The 20,493-nt window shown below is 39.4% G+C and overlaps 1 protein-coding gene across 2 annotated transcripts in view; it reads left to right on the top strand.

The window, feature by feature from the left end:
* LOC124544877 (protein spaetzle 5) overlaps window positions 1–17,389 on the top strand; it is a 321,525-nt gene extending 304,136 nt beyond the window's left edge. Inside the window, exons 5-6 of one of the 2 annotated variants that reach the window (XM_047123601.1) lie at window positions 11,437–11,696; window positions 17,057–17,389. In XM_047123601.1, coding sequence (XP_046979557.1) covers window positions 11,437–11,696; window positions 17,057–17,148 — 352 coding nt within the window. In that variant the 3' untranslated portion in view covers window positions 17,149–17,389. Of the gene's footprint in view, window positions 1–11,436; window positions 11,713–17,056 lie in introns of both variants that reach the window. The other variant, XM_047123600.1, reaches the window with a different exon arrangement.
* Window positions 17,390–20,493: the final 3,104 nt, after the last annotated feature.

The raw sequence follows: 20,493 nt of genomic DNA, 5'->3' as shown, positions 1-20,493 counted from the left end.
TTCTCCGCTCAGGGACTGGGTGTTGTGTTGTGTTCATCATCATTTCATCCCCATCCGGCGTGCAGGTCGCCCAATGTGGCGCCGAATGTAATAAGACCTGCGATATGGCGGCCGGACCTGCCCCGCGAGGGGCCTCCCGGCCAATGACGCCAAACGCTCATTTCCATTTCCATCAGTCCCTAAGCTTACACACTACTTAACCTAAATTATCCTAAGGACAAACACACACACCCATGCCCGAGGGAGGAATCGAACCTCCGCCGGGACCAGCCGCACTGTGTATGAGAAATCGGTTGGAAACTTTCCTCACGTCAGCACGCTGTAGGTGTCGCCACCGGCGCCAACCTTGTGTGAATGCTCTGAAAAGCTAATCATTTGCATATCACAGCATCTTCTTCCTGTCGGTTAAATTTCGCGTCTGTAGCACGTCATCTTCGTGGTGTAGCAATTTTAATGGCCAGTAGTGTAATATGTATCTAGCAATTTACAACCTAATCCAAAAACATCAACTAACGTTAAGAGCTTATTAAAAGTCCAGTTTTTCTGTTCAGTAAGAATCAAAAATGCTTATAGAGACAGTAACATTGAAATATGAGCTTATTTTAACTGAGATTAGTGAACTCGGCCATGAGTTAAGTAAAACTGGCCGCTTACCTCGGGACAGATGGGTAAGTAGCTTGGCCACTGCTGGTTTAGAGACTGTGACAGTGGGAATGTTTTACTACGTGTCTTCCAGTGTGGGCAACTCGCGGGCCTGCGTGCATCGTACCAATTTACATCTACATTGATATTCTGCAATCCACCTTCCGGCGCGTGGCGAAGGATACTCCGTACCCCTGCCAGTCATTTCCTTTCCTGTTCCACTCGCTAATAAAACGAGGCTAAAACGACTGTCTATATGCCTCCGCATGAGCCCTAATTTCTCGTATCTTATCTTCGTGGCCCCTACGCGAAATAAATTTTGGAGGCAACAGAAACGTTCTGCAGTCGGCTTCAAATGCTGGTTCTGTATACTTTCTCTATAGTGTTCCTCGAAAAGAACTCCCTCCAGGGATTCCAGTTTGAGTTCCCGAAGCATCTCCGTAACACTTGCGTGTTGTTCGAGCCTACCAGTAACAAATCTAGCAACCTGCCTCTGAATTCTTTCGATGTCCTCCTTTAATCCGACTTGGTACGGATCTCAAATACTCGAGCGGTACTCAAGAAAGGGTCGCGCTAGCATCCTATATGCAGTCATCTTTAAAGATGAACCACACTTTCCTAAAATTCTTCGCCGGACACTGTGGCCGAGCGGTTCTAGGCGCTACAGTCCGGAATCGCGCTGCTGCTACGGTCGCAGGTTCGAATCCTGCCTCGGAAGTGTGTGATGTCCTTAGGTTAGTTAGGTTTAAGTAGTTCTAAGTCTAGCTGTCTGATGACCTCACATGTTAAGTCCCATAGTGCCTAGAGCCATTTGAACCATTCCTAAAATTCTTCCAATATACAGAAGTCGGCCTTTCGCTTTCTCTACCACAATCCTCACGTTCTCGTTTCGTTTCATATCGCTTCGCAACGTTACGCCCAGATATTTAAACGCCGTGACTGTTTCGCACGACACTACTAATGCTGTATCCGAAGATTACAGGTTTGCTTTTCCTACTCATCCGTATTAATTTGCATTCTCCTACATTTAGAGCTAGCTGCCATTCATCACAGCAACTGGAAATTTTGTCTAATTCATCTTGTATCCTCCTACAGTCACACAATTCTGATACCTCACGGTACCCAACAGCATCATCAGCAAAGAACCACAGATTGCTGCTCACCCAGTCCGCCAGATCATTTATGTATACAGAGAAAAACAGCGGTCCTGTCACACTTCCCTGGGGCACTCCTCTGATGAACACTCGCCGTCGAGGACAACATACTGGATTCTATAAGTTAAGAAGTGTGCGAGTGACATATCTGTGAACCTGTTCCATACGCTTGTACCTTCTTTAACAGCCTGAAATAGCATCGTGTCAAACGCTTTCCCGAAATCTAGAAATATTGGATCTTACCCTTCATCCATAGTTTGCAGAGTATCACGCGAGGAAAGTGCAAGCGATGCTTTCTAAAACCATGCTCATTCCTGGACGTAATCTTCTCTGTCTCAAGAAAATTTATTATATTCGAACTGAGAATATTTTCAAGGATTCTGCAGTAGGCCAAAGTTAGGGACATTGGTCTGTAATTTTGCGCGTTCGTTCTTTTGCCCTTCTTGTACACAGAAGTCACATGTGCTTTTTTCCATTCGCTTCGGACTTCGGTACGGTATAAATTTTGACACAAAACTAACATCGATTCGTGAACGCGCGTTACAGACACAATCATTTTCAAATGCGGCACTTATTTGCAGTAAGGAACATTAAATTAACGAAGGCTGTTGCAATAAAACGCAATGAATAGAAGAAACGTTCAAAACATTTAGCAAACATCTGTGGTCGTGTCTCATATTGCATAGTCCAATGCCGCGCGGGGTAGCAGCGCGGTCTAGGGCGCCTTGTGAATTTCCGCTCGGCTCCCTCCGTCAGAGGTTCGAGTCCTCCCTCGGGCATGAGTGTGTGTGTTGTCCTTATAGTAAGTTAGTTTAAGCAGTGCGTAAGCTTAGGGACCGATAACCTCAGCAGTTTGGTCCCATAAGACCTTACCACAAGTTTCCAATTTCCAATTTTCCATAGTCCCTTCAAAGATAATTACAGTTAAGTTACTGTTGTAGCCTACGGATGGGAAACATGGACACAAAGGAGTACTGATGAGCAGCAGCTCAGCATTTTTGGAAGCAGGATTCTGCGCAAGATCTATGGGGCAGTTAAGGATAACAGTGGTTTCTGGAAATAGCAAAAATTCGGAGAACAACCTGGCTTGGACGTGTCCTTAGGATAGATACTGGAAGAGCAAGAATTGCGCTGGAGAGGACAGAATGGAGGAAACTTGAACAGGCTAAGAAACGTCATGAGGAGACGAAGAAGAAGAGAAGAGGAAGAAGAAAAAGAAGACAATTTCTTTATTAACCAATTAATCATTCGCTTACACAGACAACACAATAACACTTCGTCAGATAAATATTACGGTGTCACAAGTCTGGGATCATTGAGGGTGGCAGCAACATGAAGCTGAAAACAGTCGAACTTTTCCGAATGTCGCCAACTTTTAGCGATCAGTACAGGGGGTCGGCGGCCAACTTTTCGCGGCCTGACTACAGCTTGTCTGCTGGGTGTTTACAACATACTAATTTATGTAGGTTACCAATTAATAATAAACTCGGCACATATGCGGCCCGAGGTGCCGCACCGCAATGTCAGTATTGGCTGCTGAGCAAAAACGTTTGACAGTCACTGTGCTAGATCCTCCCATCGGGCAGCTTGTACCACCTGTGGCTCACGCTCGACTCTACCAATTATGGTACCAGCAGTACACAAAAGTATGGTGTCTTACTTACCACCCAAGTGCGACAAACAGCTGTGAATACAATTTTGTGTGATTCGTCAGCTTTCTGAACAAATGAGATATCACATAATTTGTGATTAATTTAGTGAAAAATTATATTATGTCTTCTCTCAATACGTTAAAACAGTGGTCATCAAACCTTCTTGCCCAAGAGCCGTTACAGTGCTGACATTATGTGGCAGCAACTATGGCCGCATATAGACCTATCTTATTATTAATTGGAAACCTATATAAATTAGTAAGTTGCTCGCTGGCTGCCAAGTACTGGTCGTTGAAAGTTGGCACCAATCGAAACACTCGAGGTCGACCGTTCTCTGCTTCAGATTGCTGCCACCCTCAGCAATCCCAAAGATGTGACACTGTAATTGCTTGACGATGTGTTGTTTGTGTGAGCGGATGGTTAACTGACTAATAATTGAAATTATACTTACATTTAAATGCACTATGCAGTATATTACACGATCACAAGTGTTTACTTAATGTCATTTTTCTTCTGCTTTATGCGTCATATTGCAACACCTTTACTCAAATTTAATTTCGTATTCCTTGCTAAAAATATGTACCGTATTCGAAGATGACAGTCTCTATAATACGCACTCAGGAATGCATGATACTTACAATTGAAATGTACAACATAGCACCTGATAGGTACGAGTAACACCACGCGTCAGTTGTCAGCACTGGAAGAAGGAAAGAACATCCCCCCTCTCACACCCTCAAACCCTGTAGTCACCGCGCTACTTACCGCTCTGCCCCAGATGCAAGCAGCCAACTTTACTAAGCTCACGGCCGAATTCATCAGCAGCAACTAATATTAAGCACATTTTAAGATAGTGCTGCCTATCTAAGTATATTGTTTAGTTACTGCGCAGGAAAACTACACCCTTAAAAAGCTTTTAAAATTAGTTGACGTTTTAGGATCCAGTTGTTAGTTGCTAGATGCATATCATTATTGTACATGGCTGAGAACCGCGTGCTGCACGAATACTTGATTTATGCCATTTTCAAAATCAAATTTCAACATATTAAAATAATAGTCTAGGACGTTTGAATACGACCGCCACCCCACGGTGAGAAATATGAAAAGTAGCGCGATGAAGGAAAACATGGATACATGCGTCGCCCCACAGCGAGAAACACTTCTCAGCAACGGCCTGAACGTGTCAAGCGGGAATTTTTCGTATGCATTTCTCTGCGTGAATGGGTAATTTCTCTGGATATGTGAAATTTGTACCCAGTAAAATTTTGCATTCTTACAAAAGTCTGATATTTACGCCCAGCATTCCTGTAAACAAATACCAGAGAAATGCGAACATGGAGATACGCGGACAGCAGGGTTTGGTTCAAATGACTCTGAGCACTATGCGACTTAACTTCTGAGGTCATCAGTCGCCTAGAACTTAGAACTAATTAAACCTAACTAACCTAAGGACATCACACACATCCATGCCCAAGGCAGGATTCGAACCTGCGACCGTAGCGGTCGCTCGGTTCCAGACTGTAGCGCCTAGAACCGCACGGCCACTCAGGCCGGCACAGCAGGGTTTGCTGGAGATTCGTGGACACCACCTTCGCTGGTAGTTTGGGCACTGATCCCTCCGCACGACGGAAGCTTTTCCTCGAGCTGACAGTGTCCGCAAATCTCTGATTTCCGGCCATCGTGTCTGCATCTTTCCCGACATCTCCAGTAAATAAGAGGCCTCCACACGTCCAATATTTACACTGCGGAACAAAATTAAAGGATCAATTTTTCCAAATTCCGTAATTGCCTCCAATTCCAACATACAACTTTGAAATTTGGCTCAAAGGTGCCTACAACCTTTCTCTGTAATTGTACAGATGCTTGGCGCCCTGCGACGTCACCCTTTGGCTCGGTGACGCTTTCAACAGCGAGGTATCGAAATATGCAAGAAAAGGCCAGAGGTCAGAAGCTCACCCAGCTGTAACGTGGGCTAATGATACCACACTGGCACCAAATTTCACCACAATTCTGCCCAAAGCCATCGTAGACGTGTCACACGATGGGAAAATCATCACCCGCCCTCTTAGGCACATTTCACCCCTTCTTTTGACGCTTCCGTGATGGAGGTGAGAACCGCGACACCCAGTGTTGAACTTACACGGTTTTCCTATGGGTGGTCAAGGAAAACATTTCAGACACACTGCCGTTCAGAATCGACACGAAAAGACCTAAGAGGGAGGTATAAAGTACGTCGATGAAACCACGCCTTGCCATGGGGTGATGATTTTTCTCACACTTCGCCGTCGAAAACGGCAGTTCGCGGTGCGATGAGAACAGGACGACGCTCTTGACAACGTTCAACACTGCTGCCACACCATGTGGAGCTTGAAGGCAGGCAAACCCCACGTGAGAGGTGTCGAAGGGATTGCCTAATCGTAAGCGCTGGAGCAGCTGCGAAGCGGAATGGGTGTCGAAGCTTCCATAGCAAAGTAACTGTAATGTGGTCAAAGACGATGCGCTACAGTAAAACTGAGGAATCATAAAACGGCAATAATAAGTTTTAACTTACCTGCAATTCAGTACCCTCTTCCTCACTGCATCATATCTGCATACCGGCACTGCAGCACAGCCCGTCAGTAGGTTATACACGAACTAAACTGCCTGTAAATTAAGTTATGGAATTAGTTATTTCCATGTTCTGTGGATCATAATCCACTTACCTCTCGCTCTTATATAGAACAAGTCAGTTCTACAATTATAGTACACTTTCTCAGTGAAAAATTTGGCAACATGCTGACAGTTTAAATTATTGTCTTATGTTACTGTTTTTTAAAGTGATATTTTTATCCTAAATTATGTTCAATCTCTGTCTCTCATAATCACACACTTGATTTCGATGGCTGGATTATAAGGGGCTGTCAAATTAAAATTAGACAGGTGGAAAAGAGTAAGTAGGCTACACTGTTTATTATTTCAAAAGTAATCGCCATGATTCCAAAGTGAGACAAGACAGTGCAATGGAACTATGATTGTAGCTAGGCATGTACCACTCCATCTGAAGGAAATGGATGGTAATGAATGTTTTTCTTCGTGGCTCCAAAAATATGGGAACTGCATGAGGAGAGAACAGGGCTCTTTGGAAGACCTTACACATCCTCAATATCTCCCCATGCCTTTTCCATATTTTTGAAGCCCTGAAGAACAAGATTCATGGCAGTCAGTTTGCTTCAGACAAAGAGGTGCATGCCTGAGTACAATCATACTAACATAGGCAATGCAAACATTTTTCTATGAAGGCGATGACACTCTTTGACTCACAGTTGAATAAGCAAATTAACAATTATGGTGATTACTTTCAAATAATAAACAGTTTACTTACTTTATTCATCCATCTCATTTCCAGTTGACTGCCCCTTATACATTCTTAATTTCTTCTGCATAGCATGTGGTTCCCCATATGTAGCCTATGTGGCATAACTTTTATTGCTTTATTCCTTGAACTGTTCATGTCAGTGATCTGAGATATTTCCAGGAATTAGTTATTGCTATCTGACTGCTATCATTTATTATTTTTCTGTTTTCTTTTCTTTAACTGATTTCCTAGTTTTTCTTTTAACTATTGCCCACATAGATTTATTTGTTATCTGAGTTACTAATTGCAGGCATTACAAAGGGTGTTTTTAATCACTTTCCTTAAGACGGCACGATAACTCTTGCAATATAAAATCAGTCCCACTTTTCCATCTGTCTTAACAATTTCATACAATTTCCTTTCCAGAGCACATGATATTTTGATTTATTTTGGAATCTAATGCTATTTCATTTCTTGTCAGCACCACACATTATTATTTCTTGGGAAAGCAGCTGTTTAAGATTTATAAAAATTCACCTACAATCTGATAAATTTAGAATCAACATTTGTCATGTTATACATATCCCTCCATCAGCTTCCCACAAGGCTTCCTTGAAACTTTCTGTTGTATCTTCATTAATTACTTTGCTTTCCATATCACTTCACTGTTATCAGGTAAGATATGTACAATAGCTAATTTTTTTTACAAGAGCTGAAGGACATGACAGGGAATAAGTAGTTGAGAAAGAAGTAAGACAGGGTTGTAGCCTGTCCCAGATGTTATTTAATCCGCACATTGAGCAAGCAGTAAAGGAAACCAAGGAGAAATTAAAGAAGAAATTATATTTCAGGAAGAAAAATAAAAACCTTGAGATTTGCTGAAGATGTTGTAATTCTGCCATAGATCACAAAGGACTTGGAAGAGCAGCTGAACAGAATGGATAATGTCTTGAAAAGAGGTTATAAGATAAACATCGACATGTAAAAGAAGGGCAATGGAATGTAGCCAGATCACGCAATGCTGAAGGAATTAGTTTATAAAATGATAAAATGAGACATTAAAAGCAATAGATGAGTTCTATTATCTGGAAATAAAAGTACCTGATGATGGCTGAAGTAGAGAGGATGTAAAATGCAATCTGGCTATAGCGAAAAAGAGTATTTCTGAAAAGAGGAGTCTCTTAACAGCTAATCTAGATTTAAGTGTTAGGAACTCTTTTCTGAAGGTATTTATGTGAAAGGTAGCCTTGTACAGGTGTGTGACATGCATGATGAACAGTTCAGAAATGAAAAGAATAGAAGCCTTTGAAACGTAGTGCCATGTATGAGTGCTGAAGATCGCATGGATAGATCGAGTAACTGATAAGGAGGTAAAGAATTAAATTGGAGAACAACATAATATATGGACAATCTTGACTAAAAGTAAAGATTAGTTGATAGGACATATCTTGAGGCATCAAGGGATCATAAATTTGGTAGTAAAGGGAAGAGAGAGAGAGAGAGAGAGAGAGAGAGAGAGAGAGAGAGAGAGAGAGAGAGAGGAGCAAGCAAGAGAGTGAGCAAGCAAGAGAGAGAGGGGGGGGGGGGGAGGGGGGGGCTAAAAACTGAAGAGGGAGACCAAGGGATGAATATTGAGAGTAGACTCAAATGGCTATGGTTGCAGTAGTTAAGGAGACAGGAAGAGGCTTGCACTGGAATGAGTAACATGGAGAGATGCACAAACCAGTCTCCGAACTGAAGACCACAATGACAACAAATGTGCATCGAGGTCAAAGAGGCCATTTACTTTTGGATAAACATTTATATAATTAAATGATCAGCTACAAAAATATTGTCTGCTAGTGTACTGATTTCATGCATAATTCCAATGGGAAAATTAATAACTGAACTCAAGATTACAAATGTTAAGTTACATTTCCAAATCATTTCTTTTATCTGAATCTTTCAGAAAATTAATATTAAAATCCCACAGACTATCACTTCCTTTCCTTTGTCTACCAGCTGGCATAAAAATAACTCAAATCTTCCTCATAATATTTTTAAATTTTCCAATGGGGATTTGTAAATTATAATAACTATAAAAGACAATACTGGTAACCAAAGTTCACAAGTACAGGCACCCAGGTGATGATCTAAGCAGACAGTACTGGTTTCCATATATTTGAACTTGTCATTTTTCACATACACAACAACTTTTTCTTACTTAGCATTCTATTTTCGATATTCTGTATCATGCACACATATAAGAAATTCATTAATTTTAGTTTTTAGTCCTGTAATATTCAGATGAATCATGTTACATACTTCTTTTTTGTGTGACACTTCATTTATCAGGACCGCTTTTAAAGCATTCCACCCGGGAAAGCCTAAAAAAGACTTGCTCTCTCACCTATAATTTAAGGGCAAGGTAATTTTGTTACACATGCTCATGTTCCTCCTAGTCCATGAATTAAAAAAAAAATCCCAAGTTAACTCAACACGTAGTTTTCTTGGTCATATCACACCTACATAGTATAATACATGAACAAAAGAAAAACCACTAAACATACACCCTATGCACCAGTTCTTGCATCATAGGAGCAGGGGAAAAGACAACACACATACAATCGGCATATAGCCTATGCTGTCAGCAGAATGACAGCTTTATCAAATTATTTATGAAAAGAACAATTTCCTTATTTGAGATTAAACTCATATTGCTCCATTTACAGTGAAACCCATTAATTCCATAGTACTGGCACAGATTCAAAATAAAGTGAGGAAGTTAAACCAGGAATGGTCACTGGAACTATTCATTATGCAATGCCTCTTTGTTAAATATTGGGCGTCATATCAACAAGAATGTTGCATATATCATATATATATAATCAAGACATAGGACTGGCTGGCACCCATAACAGAGGTTTTTCAGTTAAGTTTTTCCTCATGTCTTTGATTGAAAAGGAGGCAGTGCATGGACTGAGCTGATTCTGGCAGTAATTTACATCCACATATTTGAAACTTACTGGCAGATTAAAGCTGTGTGCTGGACTGAGACTCGAACTCATGACCTTTGCCCTACACGAGCAAGAAATGGCAGAATTAAAGCTGTGAAGATGGGTCATGAGTTGTGCTTGGGTAACTCAGTTGGTACAGCATTTGCCCGCAAAAGGCAACGGTCCTGAGTTCAAGTCTCATTTCGGCACACAGTTTTAATCTGCCAGGAAGTTTCATATCAGCACACACTCCTCTGCAGAGTGAAAATTTAATTCTGGGTCCATATATTTGTCACATGGTCTGCTCTGAAAGGTACAAATATTTAAACCCGCAATTTATAAAATATTAGCACAAGTAACCCTCATCATTGACTATAAAAAAACCTGTACTGATTATACGAAAAAGATGCACCACAATTACGTGACCTGAATGAAGTGAAATGAATGAATGGCATTGTTTCCACACACAATTAATCCATTGTCAGTTGCCTTATCATAACATTAATGACAAAACAGCTATAGTGGATTTATCCATACAAATACCAGGCAGTCTGGAAACAATGAACTCAAACTCGCAAAAAATCATGAATTGTATCTTTCACCATTTACATCATTTCCATTCCTTGTTCCTCAGTAATTCTGTGTCTACCAATGTTTGACATGGCTGTCATACAAATTATTGAATTCTTTCTTATATCACAGTGAAAAGATCTCACATCTTTGGAAATCATCTGTTGGTTAAACCTGTACAAGTCTGTTATCATTGTACCATCCAGAACTCATTTTCTGCACATTTTAATGTTAAGTGCTGAAAAAAAATGCTAGTGCACATTATTTAAAATCATGAGTGGTATTCATCCAAGATATTCTTGCAGAGACCTGTTCTGTAAGTTCCAAATGTTAACAACCACATATCAGAATTTATTTTCTTTGATGATTTTTGTCTTGAATAACCATTCTCTTTTTACATCCAATCATGCATACCATAATCACAATACAAGCTCTAAAAATTATTTACACAGAGACCTAGAACAGCTAAGTATCATACAAAAAGATGTTCATTATTCTGCCACAAAACTCATCAATTCTCTTCCATCTGCTATCAAAGCCCATATTAATTCCCCACTTACATTTAAAGTGAAATTAACCAAATGCCTTATGGATAAGTCCTTCTACTGTCTGGGTGAGTATCTGCAGAGTAGGCCTAATCAATGACTGTCTTTGTAATTTGTTATTGTATTTTCTATTTATATATTCTAGTCCCTGTTTATATTATGTTAGCTGTAATTTGTCTTCACTGCGTAAGATGATCAATGTACAGATTTTCTTTCTTCCGTACCAAATTTATTTTCAGTAGTTCATGTCATGTTTATCTGAACTATATCTATTTAATTTTTGTTCACCCTTTAAGCTTATGTCACCAGATTGCAACACTCTTGTCATTGTATTAATGTTTCTTGTACATCTATAAAGATGTAAACTGACTCATTCCACATCCACGTGATGTATCACTATATGGATTCATGGAATTTGTAATAAATAAGTGAAAATAAAATTCTTTTCTTTGGGATTAGGAAATAGATTGTATGGATCTGTGTAACTAAGCACAGTGGGAATATGCTGTTAGTAATTATTTATGAAAGATACCACTCATGAAATCTTTAACATGGCATTTTCAGATATGCAAGATCCAATTCCAAAGCAGAGGCAACAGCCACTTCACCTGGAGCTGGCAGTAGCAGCAGTAGCAGCACCAGCAGAAACAATGCAGGAAGAAGTGGATCAAGATCTCGCCGTCAGAGTGGCAGTGGTTCTCAGGATCAGCTTTGCCCAACCACAAAGCAGTTTGTCATGCCCAAAGCTGCCATGAACAACCAGGGAAACTGGATGTATGTGGTGAACCTCAATGAGGTGGATGATCGTTACACCCAGCTTGTGGGTACGGAGACCTGTGTGTAAGTCTCAGCTTTGGGCAGGGATATCATCCTTCGCAAAAAAATTCTCTTTTCTGTAATCTCTAACACATTTCCCATTTTGCCTCCTAAACATAATACATATTGCTAACGCTCTATTTTCTACTGATCTATTATGCATGAGACAAAAAACATAAATTGAACATATTGAAACCATAAACATTCTGCACCTTCAGTATGCAATGTAAATTCTGAACCATTAAGTATTATTCAAATTAATATGAACATCTCAGTATAATGCAGTTTTTAAGAAATTATAATTTTAACATCAGAAAAATTCATTTGTTAATAGAGTTTCCAATTATGGAATATACACTGAAGCACCAACAAAACTGGTAGACCTGCCTCAGAAGAGTGTTTCCGGAGCCACTCTCCAGCAATTCTAGACATGTGTCACATTGTCCTCCTGGAGTTGCCCAAGTCCGTCGGAATGCACAATGGACATGAATGGATGCAGTCGATCAGTCATGATGCTTACGTATGTGTCACCTGTCAGAGTTGTATCTAAACACATCAGGGGTCCTAAATCACTCCAACTTCAGACAACCCACACCACTACAGAGCCTCCATCAGCTTGAACAGTCCCCTGCTGACATGCAGGGTCCATGGATTCAACAGGTTGTCTCCATACCCTTCCACGTCCATCCACTTGATACAATTTGAAATGAGACTCGGCTGACCAGGCAACATGTTTCCAGTCACCAACAGTCCAATGTCGATATTGATGGGCCCTGGCGAAGAGTAAAGCTTTGTGCCATGCAGCCATCAAGGCTATACGAGTGGTCCTTTGGCTCCAAAAGCCCATATCAATAACGCTTCATTGAATGGTTCAGATGCTGATGCTATTTAATGGCTCAGCACTGAAATATGCAGCAATTTGCAGAAGGGTTGCACTTCTGTCATGTTGAATGATTCTCTTCTGAGTTTAAACGCTTCCGCTGGCCACCAAACTCCCAAGACAGGAACATTATTGAGCACATGTAGGATGCCTTGCAACATGCTGTTCAGAAGAGATCTCCACCTCTTCGTACTAGTACGAGTGATGACTGGTCCTGTTCTTGTAGGATCTTTTCCTGGCTGCAGCAGTGTTGGAGATTTGATTTTTTATCGGATTCCTGATATTCACAGTACACTCGTGAAATGGTCATATGAGAAAATCCCCACTTCATCACTACCTCGGAGATGCTGTGTCCCATCACTCATGCACAGACTATAACACCATGTTCAAAATCACTTAAATCTTGATGACCTGCCACTGTAGCAGCAGTAAGCGATCTAACAACTGTGCCAGAAACTTGTTGTCTTATATAGGTGTTGTCAACTGCAGTGCCATATTCTGCCTGTTTATGTATTTCTGTATTTGAATACACATGCCTATACCAGTTTCTTTGGCACTTCAGTGTACATTCTAACAGAAAGACCACGTTGGTCCAATCTAAATGGAAACATTTTAACATATTTGTCTAAATATTTCATGACGTTCTAAAATAGTTCTCAGTAAAATTTAGGTATGATACCACTGGAATTTTCAGAATTATGTTAATTGATTTTTTAAATTTTTTCCATCAGAATTGTTTCTCTCTTTTTTTTTTTTAATGGAACAGTCTGAATGATATACACATATGAATGAGTTTAAAAACAATGTGAATCTCAGTTAATTAACCCTTTTATATTTGCTATACTTATACTGAAGAAACATTAAATGTCAGGAATTGATCCTCCACTCTGTACAGAAATACACACTAAAGTAAAAGTTTGGCAAAATTAAAACTGCATGCCAGCAGTGGAGATTGGAATGCACAAGAAATTTAACTAACAGTTTGGAATTCTGAGGGAGACAAGAGGACATGTCAAGATAGCTCACTCAGTAGGAGTACAGCTAGCTAAAGGCGAGGGCCTGACTTTATGTTCTGTTCTGACACACTGTCTGTTTTGTCACAGATAAAAACCTCACTGTAGAGAACTACAGTCTTCATTAATTCACCTAAGACAGATATATCTGCCCCCCCATGAACCATGGACCTTGCCGTTGGTGGGGAGGCTTGCGTGCCTCAGCGATACAGATAGCCGTACCGTAGGTGCAACCACAACGGAGGGGTATCTGTTGAGAGGCCAGACAAACGTGTGGTTCCTGAAGAGGGGCAGCAGCCTTTTCAGTAGTTGCAAGGGCAACAGTCTGGATGATTGACTGATCTGGCCTTGTAACAATGACCAAAATGGCCTTGCTGTACTGGTACTGCGAACGGCTGAAAGCAAGGGGAAACTACAGCCGTAATTTTTCCCGAGGGCATGCAGCTTTACTGTATGATTACATGATGATGGCGTCCTCTTGGGTAAAATATTCCGGAGGTAAAATAGTCCCCCATTCGGATCTCCGGGCGGGGACTACTCAAGAGGATGTCGTTATCAGGAGAAAGAAAACTGGCGTTCTACGGATCGGAGCGTGGAATGTCAGATCCCTTAATCGGGCAGGTAGGTTAGAAAATTTAAAAAGGGAAATGGATAGGTTGAAGTTAGATATAGTGGGAATTAGTGAAGTTCGGTGGCAGGAGGAACAAGACTTCTGGTCAGGTGACTACAGGGTTATAAACACAAAATCAAATAGGGGTAATGCAGGAGTAGGTTTAATAATGAATAGGAAAATAGGAATGCGGGTAAGCTACTACAAACAGCATAGTGAACGCATTATTGTGGCCAAGATAGATACGAAGCCCACGCCTACTACAGTAGTACAAGTTTATATGCCAACTAGCTCTGCAGATGACGAAGAAATTGAAGAAATGTATGATGAAATAAAAGAAATTATTCAGATTGTGAAGGGAGACGAAAATTTAATAGTCATGGGTGACTGGAATTCGAGTGTAGGAAAAGGGAGAGAAGGAAACATAGTAGGTGAATATGGATTGGGGGACAGAAATGAAAGAGGAAGCCGCCTGGTCGAATTTTGCACAGAGCACAACATAATCATAACTAACACTTGGTTTAAGAATCATGAAAGAAGGTTGTATACATGGAAGAACCCTGGAGATACTAAAAGGTTTCAGATAGATTATATAATGGTAAGACAGAGATTTAGGAACCAGGTTTTAAATTGTAAGACATTTCCAGGGGCAGATGTGGACTCTGACCACAATCTATTGGTTATGACCTGTAGATTAAAACTGAAGAAACTGCAAAAAGGTGGGAATTTAAGGAGATGGGACCTGGATAAACTAAAAGAACCAGAGGTTGTACAGAGATTCAGGGAGAGCATAAGGGAGCAATTGACAGGAATGGGGGAAATAAATACAGTAGAAGAAGAATGGGTAGCTTTGAGGGATGAAGTAGTGAAGGCAGCTGAGGATCAAGTAGGTAAAAAGACGAGGGCTAGTAGAAATCCTTGGGTAACAGAAGAAATATTGAATTTAATTGATGAAAGGAGAAAATATAAAAATGCAGTAAGTGAAACAGGCAAAAAGGAATACAAACGTCTCAAAAATGAGATCGACAGGAAGTGCAAAATGGCTAAGCAGGGATGGCTAGAGGACAAATGTAAGGATGTAGAGGCCTATCTCACTAGGGGTAAGATAGATACCGCCTACAGGAAAATTAAAGAGACCTTTGGAGATAAGAGAACGACTAGTATGAATATCAAGAGCTCAGATGGAAACCCAGTTCTAAGCAAAGAAGGGAAAGCAGAAAGATGGAAGGAGTATATAGAGGGTCTATACAAGGGCGATGTACTTGAGGACAATATTATAGAAATGGAAGAGGATGTAGATGAAGATGAAATGGGAGATATGATACTGCGTGAAGAGTTTGACAGAGCACTGAAAGACCTGAGTCGAAACAAGGCCCCCGGAGTAGACAATATTCCATTGGAACTACTGACGGCCGTGGGAGAGCCAGTCCTGACAAAACTCTACCATCTGGTGAGCAAGATGTATGAAACAGGCGAAATACCCTCAGACGTCAAGAAGAATATAATAATTCCAATCCCAAAGAAAGCAGGTGTTGACAGATGTGAAAATTACCGAACTATCAGCTTAATAAGTCACAGCTGCAAAATACTAACACGAATTCTTTACAGACGAATGGAAAACCTAGTAGAAGCCAACCTCGGGGAAGATCAGTTTGGATTCCGTAGAAACACTGGATCACGTGAGGCAATACTGACCTTACGACTTACCTTAGAAGAAAGATTAAGGAAAGGCAAACCTACGTTTCTAGCATTTGTAGACTTAGAGAAAGCTTTTGACAATGTTGACTGGAATACTCTCTTTCAAATTCTAAAGGTGGCAGGGGTAAAATACAGGGAGCGAAAGGCTATTTACAATTTGTACAGAAACCAGATGGCAGCTATAAGAGTCGAGGGACATGAAAGGGAAGCAGTGGTTGGGAAGGGAGTAAGACAGGGTTGTAGCCTCTCTCCGATGTTGTTCAATCTGTATATTGAGCAAGCAGTAAAGGAAACAAAAGAAAAATTCGGAGTAGGTATTAAAATTCATGGAGAAGAAATAAAAACTTTGAGGTTCGCCGATGACATTGTAATTCTGTCAGAGACAGCAAAGGACTTGCAAGAGCAGTTGAATGGAATGGACAGTGTCTTGAAAGGAGGATATAAGATGAACATCAACAAAAGCAAAACAAGGATAATGGAATGTAGTCTAATTAAGTCGTGTGATGTTGAGGGAATTAGATTAGGAAATGAGGCACTTAAAGTAGTAAAGGAGTTTTGCTATTTGGGGAGCAAAATAACTGATGATGGTCGAAGTAGAGAGGATATAAAATGTAGGCTGGCAATGGCAAGGAAAGCGTTTCTGAAGAAGAGAAATTTGTTAACATCCAGTATTGATTTAAGTGTCAGGAAGTCATTTCTGAAAGTATTCGTATGGAGTGTAGCCATGTATGGAAGTGAAACATGGACGATAAATAGTTTGGACAAGAAGAGAATAGAAGCTTTCGAAATGTGGTGCTACAGAAGAATGCTGAAGATTAGATGGGTAGATCACATAACTAATGAGGAAGTATTGAATAGGATTGGGGAGAAGAGAAGTTTGTGGCACAACCTGACCAGAAGAAGGGATCGGTTGGTAGGACATGTTCTGAGGCATCAAGGGATCACCAATTTGGTATTGGAGGGCAGCGTGGAGGGTAAAAATCGTAGAGGGAGACCAAGAGACGAATACACTAAGCAGATTCAGAAGGATGTAGGTTGCAGTAGGTACTGGGAGATGAAAAAGCTTGCACAGGATAGAGTAGCATGGAGAGCTGCATCAAACCAGTCTCAGGACTGAAGACCACAACAACAACAACAGATATATCTGACGAAACTTTTATTTTTCAGGTCAAACCAGTGCAATGGTCTTTGTACCATACCCAATGGTTACACGTCTCGCTGTCAGCAACAGTATGTCCAGAAGAAATTGGTGGCCTTAGAAGGAAGTGGTAATCAGCTCTACGAAGATTTCTTTTGGTTCCCCCACTGCTGTGTCTGCCAAATTACACAGAATGGTTAATAGTGATTTATCCTCCTGCAGCTCTACACTGCCAAACCATACATGTGGCTCAACAGTACATGTTTCATCTTCTCATCACTCTCATCAGGTTCCTAATCGAAGATTCTGTGAACTGTCTAATGAACAGTATTTTTGAAATAAAGTTTGATAATTACCACTCACATTAAGGGATTAATTCCCTCAATGTTATGTGCTTTACTATCGTGCTTACAATTTAATGTTATTAATTCTGACATACATTTATTTCTTACTATTATGAGTAATGTATATATAAATTTGTGTGAGTTTCCATTGTATAAAACATTCATGTATGGTCTGCAGGAAGAATAACGAGCTATTAACCTGTCCTACGATAATCAAATCTGTTATATACCAATCAATAGTATCACTTTTTATGAAAACTGCGAGGCTCGTTTTGTCATTCACAGCATCTACTCCCGAATATTACAGAACATCAAGATTAAAACAGAAATGTTCGTCCAGGGAAGGTAATGTGGAAAAAAAGAACACCAGAAAACTACTACAAAACAATTACCAATGAACTAATTAAAGGAGTATATTCCATCTGGTGAATTATTTCTAAAATGCCAATATACATTTTGCAAGGATATGCATAATTCACTCCTCAGTCATCATTCACATGTACAGAAAATGTGTGTTCATCAGTTTACTAGTTTGTATGTGCTGGCCTTTTGCTAGCTACTTTCTGTTACCATAATAGTCATTTATTTTATTTTTCATGTTATTTGTTATAAGGCTGATGTTAGACATTCTCATATGTATAAAGATCTTTTAATTGTTCATTAATCAATTTTGTTACATGATAATGGTCAAAGTAATTTAAATCCTATGTACATCCATCATTATAAACATAAAATTAGGAAGTACTATTTGGTGTCACCTATTATTGGCAGTCAACAAAGAACTGGAAAACACTTGTAAATGTATTGTTCCATGTATTAATGAAAGAATTATTTTTGATCTCTCTTGCTGTTGAATCAGGATGTAATAATTTATCATTTAAAATAATAAATGGTTTGAAAAGTATTTGAGTGCATTCATGCACTATGTTGAATTCAGTACTGCTCATAAACATATTAGTTGATAGATTGATATTTACTATACTAATGCTATCTGGCACCAGACAATCCAAAATTTTGAACTTTGTGAAAGTTATTTATTTCAGGTACATTGTCCTGTTGCTGAAACTCATTATTTAAAATGTAAATAATTCAATGCTTCATAGAATATGTGTACTGTATGAAAATTTTGTAAAATTGTAGACTTTTTTAAAAAATTATTACTATTAAAATCCTTATAAATACCATTCAGAAACATTTCTTTTTACAATTTACTATCACTTGGAATTGTCACTTCTGTTAACCTCTAGTGGCCCTGAACCATATTGTCTAATGCTTCTACCAGAACACAATGAAGAAAAGAACTACTGCCCACAATTCAAAGACAAAGTGAGAGAGTGTGATTACCACCATTTGTGTGAGTGTGTGTGTGTGTGTGTGTGTGTGTGTGTGTGTGTGTGAAGCAGTAGGCAGGGGTAGGTTAGATAATTCTATTGATTTTGATTTTGGCAGTTCATTGATTCAATACACAAGCTGAAAAAAAAAAATGGAAACATACAATCTCAATATTTTCAAAATAGCTGTTGAGCTCACAAAATCTACTGTTTATTATTTTTCAGAATATGTGATATTATGTGTGTAATAAATGAAGTTAATCCCTTTTTGCACACCTCATTTTGTCTTATAAAGACAAAATAATTTGGGGATGTTACATGAAATACATTACATGTAGTAGAAAAGGAAGGCATAATATTGCACATTGAAGAAAAAAGAAAGAAGTAAAGCTATTGTCAACCTGAAGATTTAATTGAAAACCGCAGTGTTTTATTGAGCATAGTCCTCTTGGAGTTGGTATGCCTTTGTCTTTCTCTGACCTTTTAAATGACTTAATTCACCAGTTACAGGAGGAAGTATCGTGTAACATAGACTCCAAGTCACAGTGCAGCTTGGAATTTTTCACATTGACAAATCACATCTAATACTGAAGCACACAGTAAGTTGTAAAAAATCTCCAAGGACTGACCATGGGTTAGATCCTGGGCCTTTAGATTTGTAGCCAGGCACTTATCCACAGATCCAAATACAAAATACATACCAGTTGTAAACGGATACATATTTACACGCCTTGTGGTATGTTATATTCAGAGAAGACTAGGCAGTTGTTGGAAATTGAATAACTGAATTTTAAGTGTTTATTTATTTACTGTATGGCTTACAAAATTATAGTTGGAAACATGTACATTAAATTGATAAAAGACAATATGAAAAACAAAAGCAGATATATAGTATATATGTATGTATAAGTTATAACAGATGCTGGAGAATTGGAAGTAGCTAAAAGAGGCTGAGATAACCATTTTCCATCATAGCTGGATATCCAAAGACTTCAGCCAATTGAATGCTGCACATATTGCATCTGCAAAGTCTTTCAAAGTACTCTTGCACTTCTTTTTGGGCTATCATACAAAATGTGGTGCAGCATTTGTTACAATGATCTGCAGCCACAATGGTTATCCTTACTGATTCCTCAATTATGCAGTGTGGCTTTGGAAATAGTGCAGCCAGTTATGACACGACTGAGGGCTCCATATGCTTCTTGGTTGGTTCGCTCACAAGATTTTGGTGGACAGCCCTGATTGCCAATGTTCTCATGACACGAAAATATAAAACACAGCAGCTGACACAATACAGTAACAATAGTGTACAATGGAGAACAAGAACAGCACAAGAGACAAAAACCAGTGATTGTTGGTGGGTGATTTTGGAGATTTCATTGAGCTAACCCACAAACATAAAAAGTAATTGTATTGTATGGATGTCCTTAAATTGGTACAATTAACTGCTCTATTTTATGAGACAGAAGTTTTGGTGTGAGCTTGGACATTTAAAACCCCACCAATAATTTAGTGGATAAATAAATTTTATAATTTGAATATTTCATTAACTAACACTTTACTTTTGTTTGAAAGAGGATTCTGAATGAGGTAGGCTGATTCTAAAACAAGTAATTATTAGCAGGGCCAAATTTTGAAGTGCCCATGGTTTTAAGGAATCATAAATTTTTAATATTTCATTAAAGAAAATGTTTCTACTCAAATTATTTATGTTGCTGTCATCAGAAGCCTGTAACTCTACAGTGAATAATACAGTTTTGAAAGTTGCAGCTTTTGGGAGTAGAAGCTTGA

This window comes from Schistocerca americana, chromosome 8 (assembly GCF_021461395.2).
Source record: "Schistocerca americana isolate TAMUIC-IGC-003095 chromosome 8, iqSchAmer2.1, whole genome shotgun sequence".
Lineage (NCBI taxonomy): Eukaryota > Metazoa > Arthropoda > Insecta > Orthoptera > Acrididae > Schistocerca > Schistocerca americana.
This window is presented reverse-complemented; position numbering and strand designations above follow the sequence as displayed.